General features: G+C 33.0%; 1 protein-coding gene across 2 annotated transcripts in view; it reads left to right on the top strand.

Moving 5' to 3' along the window:
* The window catches only part of DACH1 (dachshund family transcription factor 1), a 435,501-nt gene that overhangs the window by 311,750 nt on the left and 111,599 nt on the right, over positions 1 to 12,152 (top strand). For both annotated transcript variants that reach the window (XM_017951299.3, XM_017951301.3), the window contains 2 exons: positions 353 to 488; positions 3,442 to 3,576. In XM_017951299.3, coding sequence (XP_017806788.1) covers positions 353 to 488; positions 3,442 to 3,576 — 271 coding nt within the window. The remainder of the gene's footprint in view (positions 1 to 352; positions 489 to 3,441; positions 3,577 to 12,152) is intronic.

The following is a 12,152-nucleotide window of genomic DNA, read 5'->3' as shown; positions in this document are numbered from 1 at the left end:
AAAATGATAAATAGTACTTCTTTGTTCTCCAAGACCTTTGTTGTCTAATGGGTTCTTATTTGGATATTTTTGGGTGTCTTCTTAGGGCTTACTTTTTCTCCAGAGTGGATTGACATTTGCCATTACTGCAGTCGTGCTTGCCTGTAGAACCATAGTTTCATAAATCATCTTTTTCTACTTTATTTGGCTTTGCTCAAGATAAATGTATCTTTTAGTACAGTTAAATGCTGATGAAACAAAGTGTTTATTCTCTTTACATTTCTTATTGTATTGAGAAAACCAACATTCATTAAGTAAAAGTTCGTCATATTTAATGTCTTTTCCACCCTCCTTCTCTCATTCGCTGGTGCAGGAGCGTGTTCCCGATAGCCCCTCGCCTGCCCCCTCTCTGGAGGAGGGGAGAAGGCCTGGCAGTCACCCATCATCACATCGCAGCAGCAGTGTGTCCAGCTCCCCTGCAAGGACTGAGAGCTCTTCTGACAGAATCCGTAGGTCTTATACTTCTACTTGTCACCATTTTAAACTTTATTAGGGTTCAGCGGGCTTTTCTAATCAACATGCCCTCATTCCAAATAGATCTCAGATGGATCATGTTCTGAAGCTCTGTAGCAATAGCCATCTCTCAAAATTATGTTTCCCAGTTCGTAATAACATGAGGTATGATACTACATTAACAGGTCCTGATATAAATTTCCTCGCTTCGATGCCACATATAAAGATTTGAGCTATGAAACAGAAAATAAGTGACCTTTTGGATTGGTTTCTGAAGTAAACACAACCAATTCTCAAATATCTAGTGTCTTGGTACACTGTTTATAGATTATTCAACATCATTCCTTAAATACTACCCGGCCATTTTTGTAATTCACTGACTTTTAAATTTTATCCTTATGTTAATGGAGATATCCACAAAGAGAAATGAGTTAAATTCAAAATAATAAATTTTAAAAACGTACATTTGTAAGTCATTCAGGTGATCAATGAATTAAAGAATTTGAAATTAGCTAAGTTTGAGAGTTTGAATTAGTAATAATCAATAATGCATACTAGTGCCATATATTGTTATTATTAAAATTTGAAAAGTAGGACTGTATGTTATTTTATAACATTTTCACAATATTTAACCTTGGTACTTCTGACCAAGAAAATGAAGAATAAAGGTTAAAATGCCATCAAATTAACAAGTGATTTTTGTGTCTATACAATAATCTCAGATTGTTCTTTTGATAAATGACTATATTAAAAGAGAATAACTTGTTTGATAAAACCTATATATTTTCCTTATTTCCAGAATTTAGCTATTATTTTATGCAATTATGTTTATAGCATAAACTTCATCTAATTATACAAAATTTGTTTAAGTTATTTGGTTGTTGAGAATATTTTCATAATAGGAAAGCATTTTCTAGAAAGTGACTTTATAGGTTATAAAGGAATGTATGCATAAAGTGAAAATTGTTGATCTGGGAGCTATTGAAGTGGATAATTTAAAGATTAAGTTAAATGCTATGTAAATAATTATAAATAAAAGATAGTCAATTATTGGAAATTATATAGTTCAACATAATACTAAATATATATACTTGCTTTGGCCTGCCTGAAACTTATTTCCTTAATTTTATAACTTTATACACAATTTTAAAATAGTTTTCAAATAAAATATTTACTGTATATTTTTATGGTACGTTGACACTAGAATCAGAAATTTAATAATAAATATTGGCTTCATTATAATATATTGTCATTGGAAAGGTGCTGTCCTAGAGAAAAAAAAATTTTTTGGAACAAAATGAAAATGATGGACAGATTGGAGAAGATTTGAAAGAGTTTTGTTATACATTCATGCTATTTTATTAAAGGTTATATATTTTTTTAAATTTTTGATAGAAACAAAGGAGATATTTTTATATGCCTGGATGCCATAATTGTTGAAATGGAAATACATCCACATTCACACACATACGCATATATATGCATATGCATACACATATATATGCATATATATGTTACATATTACTTTAAAATAATTTTAGAAAATTTTCAAATATACAAATCATTCTTATGCGTTTGTCATCCTGATTTACCTCGTCAATCAACCAATCAAGGTCTCTGAAAGTGGTATCTCAATAAAGGCATAATGTCACCTAGGGCTTCTATCATAGATTTAATACAACTTTACTCAGATTTGTCATTGTTTATCTTCTACAAAGAAGAACATTATTTTACATAACAGAAAAATGATCAAAATCAGGAAGATAACATTATTATAGTACTAAAATTTGAACTACAGTTTTTATTTAAATTGCACTGGTTTTCCCACCAATTTTTTTTTTTTTTTTTTTTTTTTTTTGAGACGGAGTCTGGCTCTGTAGCCCAGGCTGGAGTGCAGTGGCCGGATCTCAGCTCACTGCAAGCTCCGCCTCCCGGGTTCACGCCATTCTCCGGCCTCAGCCTCCCGAGTAGCTGGGACTACAGGCGCCCGCCACCTCGCCCGGCTATTTTTTGTATTTCTTAGTAGAGACGGGGTTTCACCGTGTTAGCCAGGATGGTCTCGATCTCCTGACCTCGTGATCCGCCCATCTCGAATATTTTTTAAAGTAAGATTTTTTTTTTTTCCTAGGTACAAAAGCCAATCTATGATCACACACTACAATTAGTTGTCATATTCTCTTAGTATTATTTAATCTGGAACAGTTCCTTAGTCCATTTTGTCTTTCAGTAACTTTTTTTTTTTTTTTTTTTTTTTTTTTAGTACAGGCCAGGCCATTTATTTTGTAGAATGTCCCTCAGTTTGGATTTTTTTTAATGCTTCCTTTTGATTAGACTTAGGTTATGGATGTTTGGCGAGAATCACACAGCTGTGATAGTGTGTCCTTCCTAGTGAATCATTTCAGGAGACACACATTTCTACAATGCCAGCAATAACTTTATCACTTTCTGAAGGTGGTGACTACCAGGTTTCTCTATTGAAATATTACTTGTCGTTGTTGTTGTTTACCTTTGGAGATAGTGAGTGTCTGTTGAGAAAATATCTTAAGACTATGCAAATATTCTCTTCTTAACCAAACTTCCACTCACTAGTTTCAGAATTATCCCTTGATCCCTGAAACAATTATTATTAATGATGTTTTTCAAATGGCAATTTCTACTGTATTATTCTTATATTTTAAAAATTTATATTTTCCAGATAAAAATCTTGTTTTATGCAAAATAAAAATAAAGTGAGGTGATGTCATTTTCAGTATTTTCTGCATATTCTGATGAATTATCATGTTTATCAGTTATCACAGTGTTTTTAGGGATAGATTACAAATTTAAAGTTAGACCATTATATTAATATTATATTTACTGTTGAGTCCAAAAAGAGTTTAACTGACTTATTGGAACTTTGTGTGTTATGGTGTTTTTGTGTTTTCTTTTGTTTGTTTTCGGGTATAACAGCGGTCCATCAGAATGGGTTGTCCATGAACCAGATGCTGATGGGCTTATCACCAAATGTACTCCCTGGGCCCAAAGAGGGGGATTTGGCTGGTCATGACATGGGACATGAGTCAAAAAGGATGCATATTGAAAAAGGTAATGTATGATTATATATTCCTTGTTTTTCCTGATTCAATAGATTTTAGAACTAGATTTTAATCACAGAATGAAGTCTGTCTCTACATCATGTAAAAAAAAAGCATATAAATGTTTTTAAAATCTACAATATAAAGTACAAATTAAACCTATTCAACAAAAAAAAAGATATGAATGAAGACCTGCTGCACTTCTCTTATACAACAGGTAAGTTACAATTTAGTTACCATGACATTAAAAGAAAAAGTCCCAATTGTTATTTCTCAGTTCCTAAAGGATCTGCTATTTGACTTTTTCAATGCCTTCAGGGTCACTGTCATTTTACTTAGCATGATACAACAATAACAGTATAAAAAGGGTTATTCTGCCTTCTTTTGAATTAGAAAAACAGTTTATAGACCAATAAGGAAACAGAAATATATTTTATATGTCAATGTACTAGTAGTTGTCAAAATAGTTGTCAAAATATACCAAGAAAGGCCAGGTACTACATAGCTAAAAAAGTTTCTTATATTTTGTTAATGTCAACCAAACCCATTTTCACAGGCAAAATGTGTATTTTCATGCCTTATTTGATAATTCCATGAAAAAATCAAAATATGATTTTAGTCAGCATATTAGAAATTCATTCTTGGAGATGCAAGTATATATTTTCAAATTGTGAGTGTTAAATTGTGAATATAAGAATCTTCCCACCTATCTTTTATTTTAACTTAATATTTTCAAACTTTATAAATATAGATAGGATAATTTGCTTATCTTTTTTTGACAAAGCCATCAAATAATCAGTGTTGTGAATAAGGATTATTTATTTGGAAAACAAAAGGGACACAATTAATCAGCTGTCTACATGGAAAGGAAATAAAATTGGGTATTTAAATAATTGAAAAGGAATAAATGCGTGGAGGGAGATTAAGTTAAGGAGGGGTACCTTCTTCCCACCAAAAAGACTACTCACAAAAAAGTAAAAATGCTTACATAAAACATTTCCTTTTCAGCATAAAAATAGCTCTGCTAAATCCCTTAGGGAGAAGGAATATTAGATAACTCAAACAAATTGATTATTTGAGTTATGGAATGTCAGTGAGAAAACACAATCAAGGTACTAACATGTTAACATCTAGGCATAATTGAGAAATAGAGGCATTAATAAAATTTTTACGTTATTTATTGTGAAACTTGATATCAGGTGTTATTTAATTAACTATTCTAATGCAGTGCATGACTAGGTCAGATGGTCTCTAAGTTTTTAACTTACATTTTTTTCACAACCTCTTCATTAGCAATAAAGAAGAATGTCATATATATTATCCATCATATTATTTTGACCTATACCTTTGATATTTAATCAAAAATCCATGCATAGCAATATTGTAAAAATTAGTATAGTGGGGCTGGGTGTACTGGCTCACACCGGTAATCCCAGCACTTTGGGAGGCTGAGGCGGGCAGATCACGAGGTCAGGAGTTGAGACCAGCCTGACCAATATGGTGAAACCCTGTCTCTACTAAAAATACAAAAATTAGATGGGCGTAATGGTGCGCACCTATAGTCCCAACTACTTGGGAGGCCGAGGCAGAAGAATTGCTTGAACCCTGGAGGCAGAGGTTACAGTGAGCCGAGATCGCGCCCCTGCACTGCAGCCTGGGTGACAGAGTGAGACTCCATGTCAAAAAAAAAAAAAAAAAAATTAGTATAGTGGTAAAACATAAAGTTTCATCAAAGACTCAAGTTTTAAGTAATGATATTTAAATATAATAATTAATTTGACGGGTTTCACAATCATTCTCCACTAGGGTTGAGCTAAAGAATAAAGCCCTACAGAAAATTATTTGAGTCACTCTTTTCTCAATTTTCCCTTACATACTATTTACCAAGTTTAACCTGGGATGCCTAAGAAAGAAGTTAATTTATGTTATACGATGAATGTCAGGATATTAGAGCTAAATTCTCTTGCAGCACCATGGTAGAGAAGGGCTAAGAGAAATATACAAGTCCAGAGGTGGTAGTGAAGAGAAAAATACAAAAGGAATGACCAGTACTAAAACTGGAATAACAAATCTCACTAGAATTTTTGGTGGAGAGCTTTGTGCAACATTATCCTTTGAATTGACCTGTATTTTTCATAACTATTCCTTTTTCATATGTCATTATTTCAATCCATTTATTATTATTATAATTTTGCCAACATGGAGCATTTTTTAAAATAATATACTAGGTTGATTTAGGCATGTTTTAAAGTATTTGCTTTGTTATTTGGAAGTTATTTCTTCATTGCTATCCTTCCACTACTAGAATGTAAGCTGCTTAGGAGTCATCTGTGTACTGCATTTGCTTTAAACAGACTAGGCAGTGTTTGAGTGCATACTGATCTGGGCTGAATTTCTAGAAGATTCTAAGAGACAGACAAGAGTTGAAACGACTGTGGAGATCACATGCTTTAAGGATTAATAGTAAGGCCAAAGGTGAAATTATCTGGCCTTCAGAAAGCACATTTATATGAAACACGTTAGAACATTCTGACCACGAATATACATAAAAACTTACTATATCACTAATGGTACTTACATCAAGGTTTTCTAAATTGTTTTGCTGTACGAACAAAGTCCTTGACTGTAGCCCAAAAGTTTCCCAATATTTTGACGTATATTTTATGGTGACAAATAAATTTTTAAGATTCTTCCTAGAAATGTGAAACTATCATTGATTTCAAATGTGTATATGTAATCCCAAAATTTTGATAGATTTTGATACTATTCTAGTAAGTGTTTTGTTATGGATGCTTTTCTCTTGTGTGTACTTTCTTTTATCTAGTTTTTAGCATAGTGAATTCATAGTAAATATTCATGGGCTTTCTAGATTGTTAGAGACTACTAAATTAAAAATTGTTTTCTTTCCTGACAACATTTATCATGGGCCTCATAATATCCCTGTAACTTTCCTACAACTCATATCTATATCAAACAAGTAACTTTATTTAGAGATAGATATTTGTGGAGAAATTAATTGTGTGTTTATGTCATTTTAGGCTTGAACCTATATTTAATTTGCTGTCTGCCAACTAAATTATTCAAAAGGCAATTAAATCTTTAGAAAACACTGATTCCAAAAATAGATGCCAAAATTTATTTGTATTCTGAGAATCACTGTGGTCTGAAATCTTAAGCATCAGTAACTTAAACATTTTATGTTCTTCTTAATATTAAATAGCTATGGGCTTCATTCTATCAGCCAAAAAAATTAAGTCACCATTAGTTGAAGGACCAGTGGTTTCAACTACTGAGTAAATTCATTCCATTTTAAAAATAAAGAATGCTCATACAGCGTTTTGAGCTTAGGGAGAGTATAATTAAAGCCTACATATATATATTTGGATATGAACCGACATATAGGTTCAAGCCTAAAACTTTTTGTTATAAATATATATGTGTGTGGGTATATATATACACACACACACACACACACACACACACACACACACAGAGATAAATAATAGACCAAGTGTGGTAGCTCACGTCCTGAAATCCCAGCATTTTCGGAGGCCAAGGCAGATGGATCACTTGAGATCAGGAGTTCAAGACCAGCCTGGCCAACATGGTGAAATCCTGTCTCTACTAGAAATACAAAAATTAGCCAGGCATGGTGGTGGGTGCTGTAATCCCAGTTACTTGAGAGGCTGAGGCAGGAGAATTGCTTGGACCTGGGAGGCAGAGTTTGCAGTGAGCTGAGATCATGCCATTGCACTCCAGCCTGGGCGGCAAGAGCGAAACTCCATTTCAAAAAAAAAAAAAAAAAAAGAAGTGATAGATATATAATACCTTTGCAGTCATCTCAAGTATAAGGAGACATACTTTTAAGATTAAGAGAGATACTTCAATTAAACTCAGAAGTTTGTCAAAGATATATGCTTAGGAAAACTCTGGGATAGCACATAGCATGGCTTTAAAAACAACTGTCTTTCAGCTTTTCCAAATATCTGGAATTCTCAAGAGCTTTCTGTGTTTTGAAACATTGCTGATCTTTTGCGTCATTCTAAATATAGTGGAATAGGCTGTAATAATTGACTTTTGTGGCATATAAATAGGCTCACTGTTTCTTGATGCTGGATCTCTCTGTTTATCCTCCACACATTTGTCCACTGATGCTAGTTTACAGTGTTGCTCTCTCATGCATAATTTGTTTTGGTTTTTCTTAAATTGCTGCTACTTTCTTTTTTTTTTTTTTTCTTTTTTTTTTTTTTTTTTTTTGAGATGGATTCTGGCTCTGTCGCCCAGGCTGGGGTGCAGTGGCCAGATCACAGCTCACTGCAGGCTCCGCCTCCTGGGTTTACGCCATTCTCCTGCCTCAGCCTCCCAAGTAGCTGGGACTATAGGCGCCCGCCACCTCACCCGGCTAATTTTTTTGTATTTTTTAGTAGAGACGGGGTTTCACCGTGTTAGCCAGGATGGTCTCGATCTCCTGACCTCATGATCCGCCCGTCTCGGCCTCCCAAAGTGCTGGGATTACAGGCTTGAGCCACTGCGCCCGGCCAAATTGCTGCTACTTTCAACAAATTTTGGAGCATACTTCTTACCTTGCCTGTAATTCAATATGTGCATTTTTGTTATTATACAATTTATCTAATTTTTGATTGATCAAAAATTATATATATGATAGAGAGAAGCCTATAATACTAACTTCTTCCAGTTATAGAAAACTTAAACATTTATAGTTGGGACTAACGGTTGCATGCCTAATTTGTGTTATTGTATTTTGGTCTTGGAATAAGTAGTCCAATGTGAGATAATCAATGAATAGATATTTACTGAAAGCTAGATATGTGAATGAAAACAAATGAAATGCAAATCAATCACTCTTTCTGTGTCTCTCCCTTTCCTCATTAAAATTATACAGATTTTTTTCTTAATATGTACTTTCTCCTACAGATAAAGCTTTTCTCTTCATTTGTTTTCATAAGAAATGAGAAAACTTTCTTTCACTGGTGACAACTTCAGGAGACAAACATTTTAGAAGCAGGACTAATCTGAGAGAGGCAGAAAATCCAGGGGATTTGCTTCAGGCCATAAAGCACTTCCTTTGTGTCATATTCTGCTTGGTGGGGAGTGCTCAAGATTTCCAATATTCAACATCTTTCTATAAAAACTTTTCATGTTGGTAATCTAAAGCGAAGGACAGAGCACTAAAGGCAATCAAGTAGTTAGCAAACCGGCCATATTTGGCTTTTTGTCTCTTCTTTATATTTTAGTCTTAGCATCCAACCTTATGGACCATTTTCATACAAAGCCCTTTTGAAAGAAAATTATTGTGTATCACTTTTTTCAAGTTTTTGGTAATACTTTTTGAAATATACTTTTATTTGTGCATTTCTCATTGTTTAAAAATCCTAACTTAAATCAAGATTGAGTCTTCAAAAATGCAGTAACCTGAATGGTCATGGTGCTATGTGAGATAAGCCAAGCACAGAAAGACAATTAGCACATGTTCTCACATATATGGGAACTACAAAAGCGGATCTCATGAAGGTAGTAGATTGCTGGTTTCTAGAGGCTGTTTAGAACAGTGGGGAGGAGAGAGGATTAGTGGGTCCAAATACACAGTTGGATAGATGAAATAAGACATAGTGTTCAATAAATCAGTAGGGTGACTATAGTTTACAGCAATCTATTGTATATTTCAAAATACCTAGAAGAGAATAATTTCAAATATTTCTAGCATAAAGAAAAGACAAATATTTAGGGTGATGGATATCCCAATTCTACTGATTTGGTCTTTAAAATTATATAAATGTCTTAAACTATCTATGTACCACCAAAATATAGACATCTATTATGTATCAATAAAAAATTAAATTATAAGTAAACAAATATTTTTTTTCTTTTAAATTCTAGATAGATCTTATTCAAATTAATCAATACTAAATATTACATACAACAACTTTATGGGAGCCTGTTAGTATCTCCTGGGTCTATATATAATTGCATAGACTAAAAGCCTTTATTCTTTACAATTTTCTATATTTTGATAATGTTAACACATATTATGGGGCCATGAGTATTTTCACTTGTAAAATTCTCTAACACACAACTTCTTCACTTTTACCATCGAAATATATTTTTTGTTGCCACATCTCCGTCTCATAAAATATTCTCTGTAAGTATTACTTACCTATGTGATTTTCCTCCTCAGTTTCCATGCCTCGGAAATAAGTGTTGAAGTTAGTGCCATCACTTTTAGTTCTGTGATTCATAACACTGGACAACAACAAGTTTCTTTGGATCCCAGAGCTCTTTCTTAAGTAGATGGCAGATTTCATATACAAAGCCATAGCTCAGCTTGCTGAAGACACTGGTTTCATTATTTTATGAATTATTTCTAGGAGCAGAGCTTGTAATAATATTTCAATGACAATTGAAGAAAATACTTACAGTAGTAAGATATTCATAACAGCCCTGTAATGATGGGTAATTGGTATAAAATATAGACTTTAATATTTATTTTCTTTTTACCCATGCACCTTGATGACCATCACGTCACACTGAACTTTCAAGTTTCTCAAACATCCTCTGTCCTTTCCTGCATGACTTCTGTTTGTTTCCTTACATGGGCTATGTATGCCTTCTTATCCACTAGTGTTCAGTCCAAACTTCTTCAGGGCAGGAACTTTACCTTCTCATCTTCTTTGTATACTTAGCACAAGATCTAGCATTAGTGAGTACGATAAATTTCTTTTCAGAGTTAAGTGAGATAATATACGTCTGGAGTGCTTGATGCATATAAATATCCAATGGAAACCATTACTACTATCAAGTTAGCTAAAGAGTATGTGACTTGATTATATAAATTGGAAAATATACATGCTGTAAACCTCTGAATTAGAATATTATCTATTTACAATTCATAATACTACAGTTATCATGATTTACATTTGACCCCAAATGGGAAATTTGAAATTATAATATTGTAGAGAGCACTTTGATTATATATAGCTAGAATGTAATGTGAAGAGTTTGAAGGAAAGAATTGCCAAATTAACTACATTAATCAGTTATTTGATATGTCAATGATTGTATTAAAAATAGTCTTCATTTATTTAATACAATTTCAATAAACCTTGAATTCATTCAATAAATATATTGAGGAGAAACAAATATGTGTGGCTGTGTAAATCACATGTGATTGTGGGTATTAGATATGGATAGGCTACAAGAGAGTGGCTTAGAAATCAAATGAAATTCCTTCTGATGGGTAGGAATTCTGTCTTTGAACTACTCACAAATGCCACTTGTAAAGTAAATTACTACAGTTTTACATAAAGGTTACATTTCTCAGGAATTTATCATGTAACCAATATGAATATTATATTTAAAAATAGGGTCATTTGTTAGTGTCGACAACATCAATGGTTTCTCAATTATATCTCCAGTACATCTTTTGATTTTAGTAACGTTTTTTGTATACTTAGAACACCGAATCACGTTAATATCTACTAATAATTTTCATGAACTACATGTCAAAGAGACAAGAGTAGTCTTGCAAATGCTATAAATTTATACATTATAGTAGTTTTACTTGTGATCAGATGAAATGGCTTTTCCTCATAAAAAACTATTATTCCACTTAATCTGCTTTATTTTCTTAATACGGTAGGTGTGGAATGACTCACTTCCTCACTGTTTAAGGTTTCTATATAGTTGTGCAAATAGATAATATTTTTAGAGCATTAAATGTGAGGTAGAGAACAAATTACTAATAGACTCACTTATTAGTTTCACATTGAAATTTGCTACATTTAATGATTTATCAATCATTATAAATTCCCTTATTTTATTGCTTTCATCTAAGATATTGATTGGATAACTTATTATTTGGCTTAATGAATTGGTTATCTCTAGTTTTTTTTTCTTTTTCTGCAATTTGCTAGCATATTGCTTAAACCATGAATTTCTTTCAATTTTGCTAGTTTCCACTTGATATTTTGCATAGTCTAGTATGGAAGTGATCTACAGAGGAAGGTTATGTGTATTTTTTACTATGTCTATTTGAGTGAGAGTTTACCCCAAGTTGAAACATTTTCTTTTTCATTTTTTTCTTTTTTTGTTTTCTTTTTTCTTTTTGGAAACAGTCTTGTTCTGTCACCCAGGCTGGAGTGCAGTGGCATATTCATGACTCACTTCAACCTCCACCTCCCGGGGTCAAGTGATCCTTGAACCTCAGCCTCCCAAATAGCTGGGACTTCAAGCGTACGCCACCACACCAGTTACTTTTTAGTAGAGATGGGGTTTCACCATGTAGGCTAGGCTGGTCTTGAACTCCTGGGCTCAGGCAGTCCACCCACCTCAGCATCCCAAAGTGCTGAGATTACAGGCATGAGCCACCACACAGGGCCTGAAACTTAATTTTGAGAATAGTAATTTATAATACATTGTTTACACTGAACAATGTAATTTACATTGTTTAGTGGAGCTGAAGCTGTTTTTATTTTGCACATTTTAATTTTGTAAATGGACAGCTATGCTTTTTTCCTCAAAGAACTATAAAACACTTGTTTTCCTTCCTTGCTTAGACTTATTTAGAAA

The sequence above is a fragment of the Papio anubis genome, chromosome 15 (genome assembly GCF_008728515.1).
Source record: "Papio anubis isolate 15944 chromosome 15, Panubis1.0, whole genome shotgun sequence".
NCBI lineage: Eukaryota > Metazoa > Chordata > Mammalia > Primates > Cercopithecidae > Papio > Papio anubis.
Note: the sequence above shows the minus strand (reverse complement) of the source record. Positions and strands in the feature narration are given on the sequence as shown.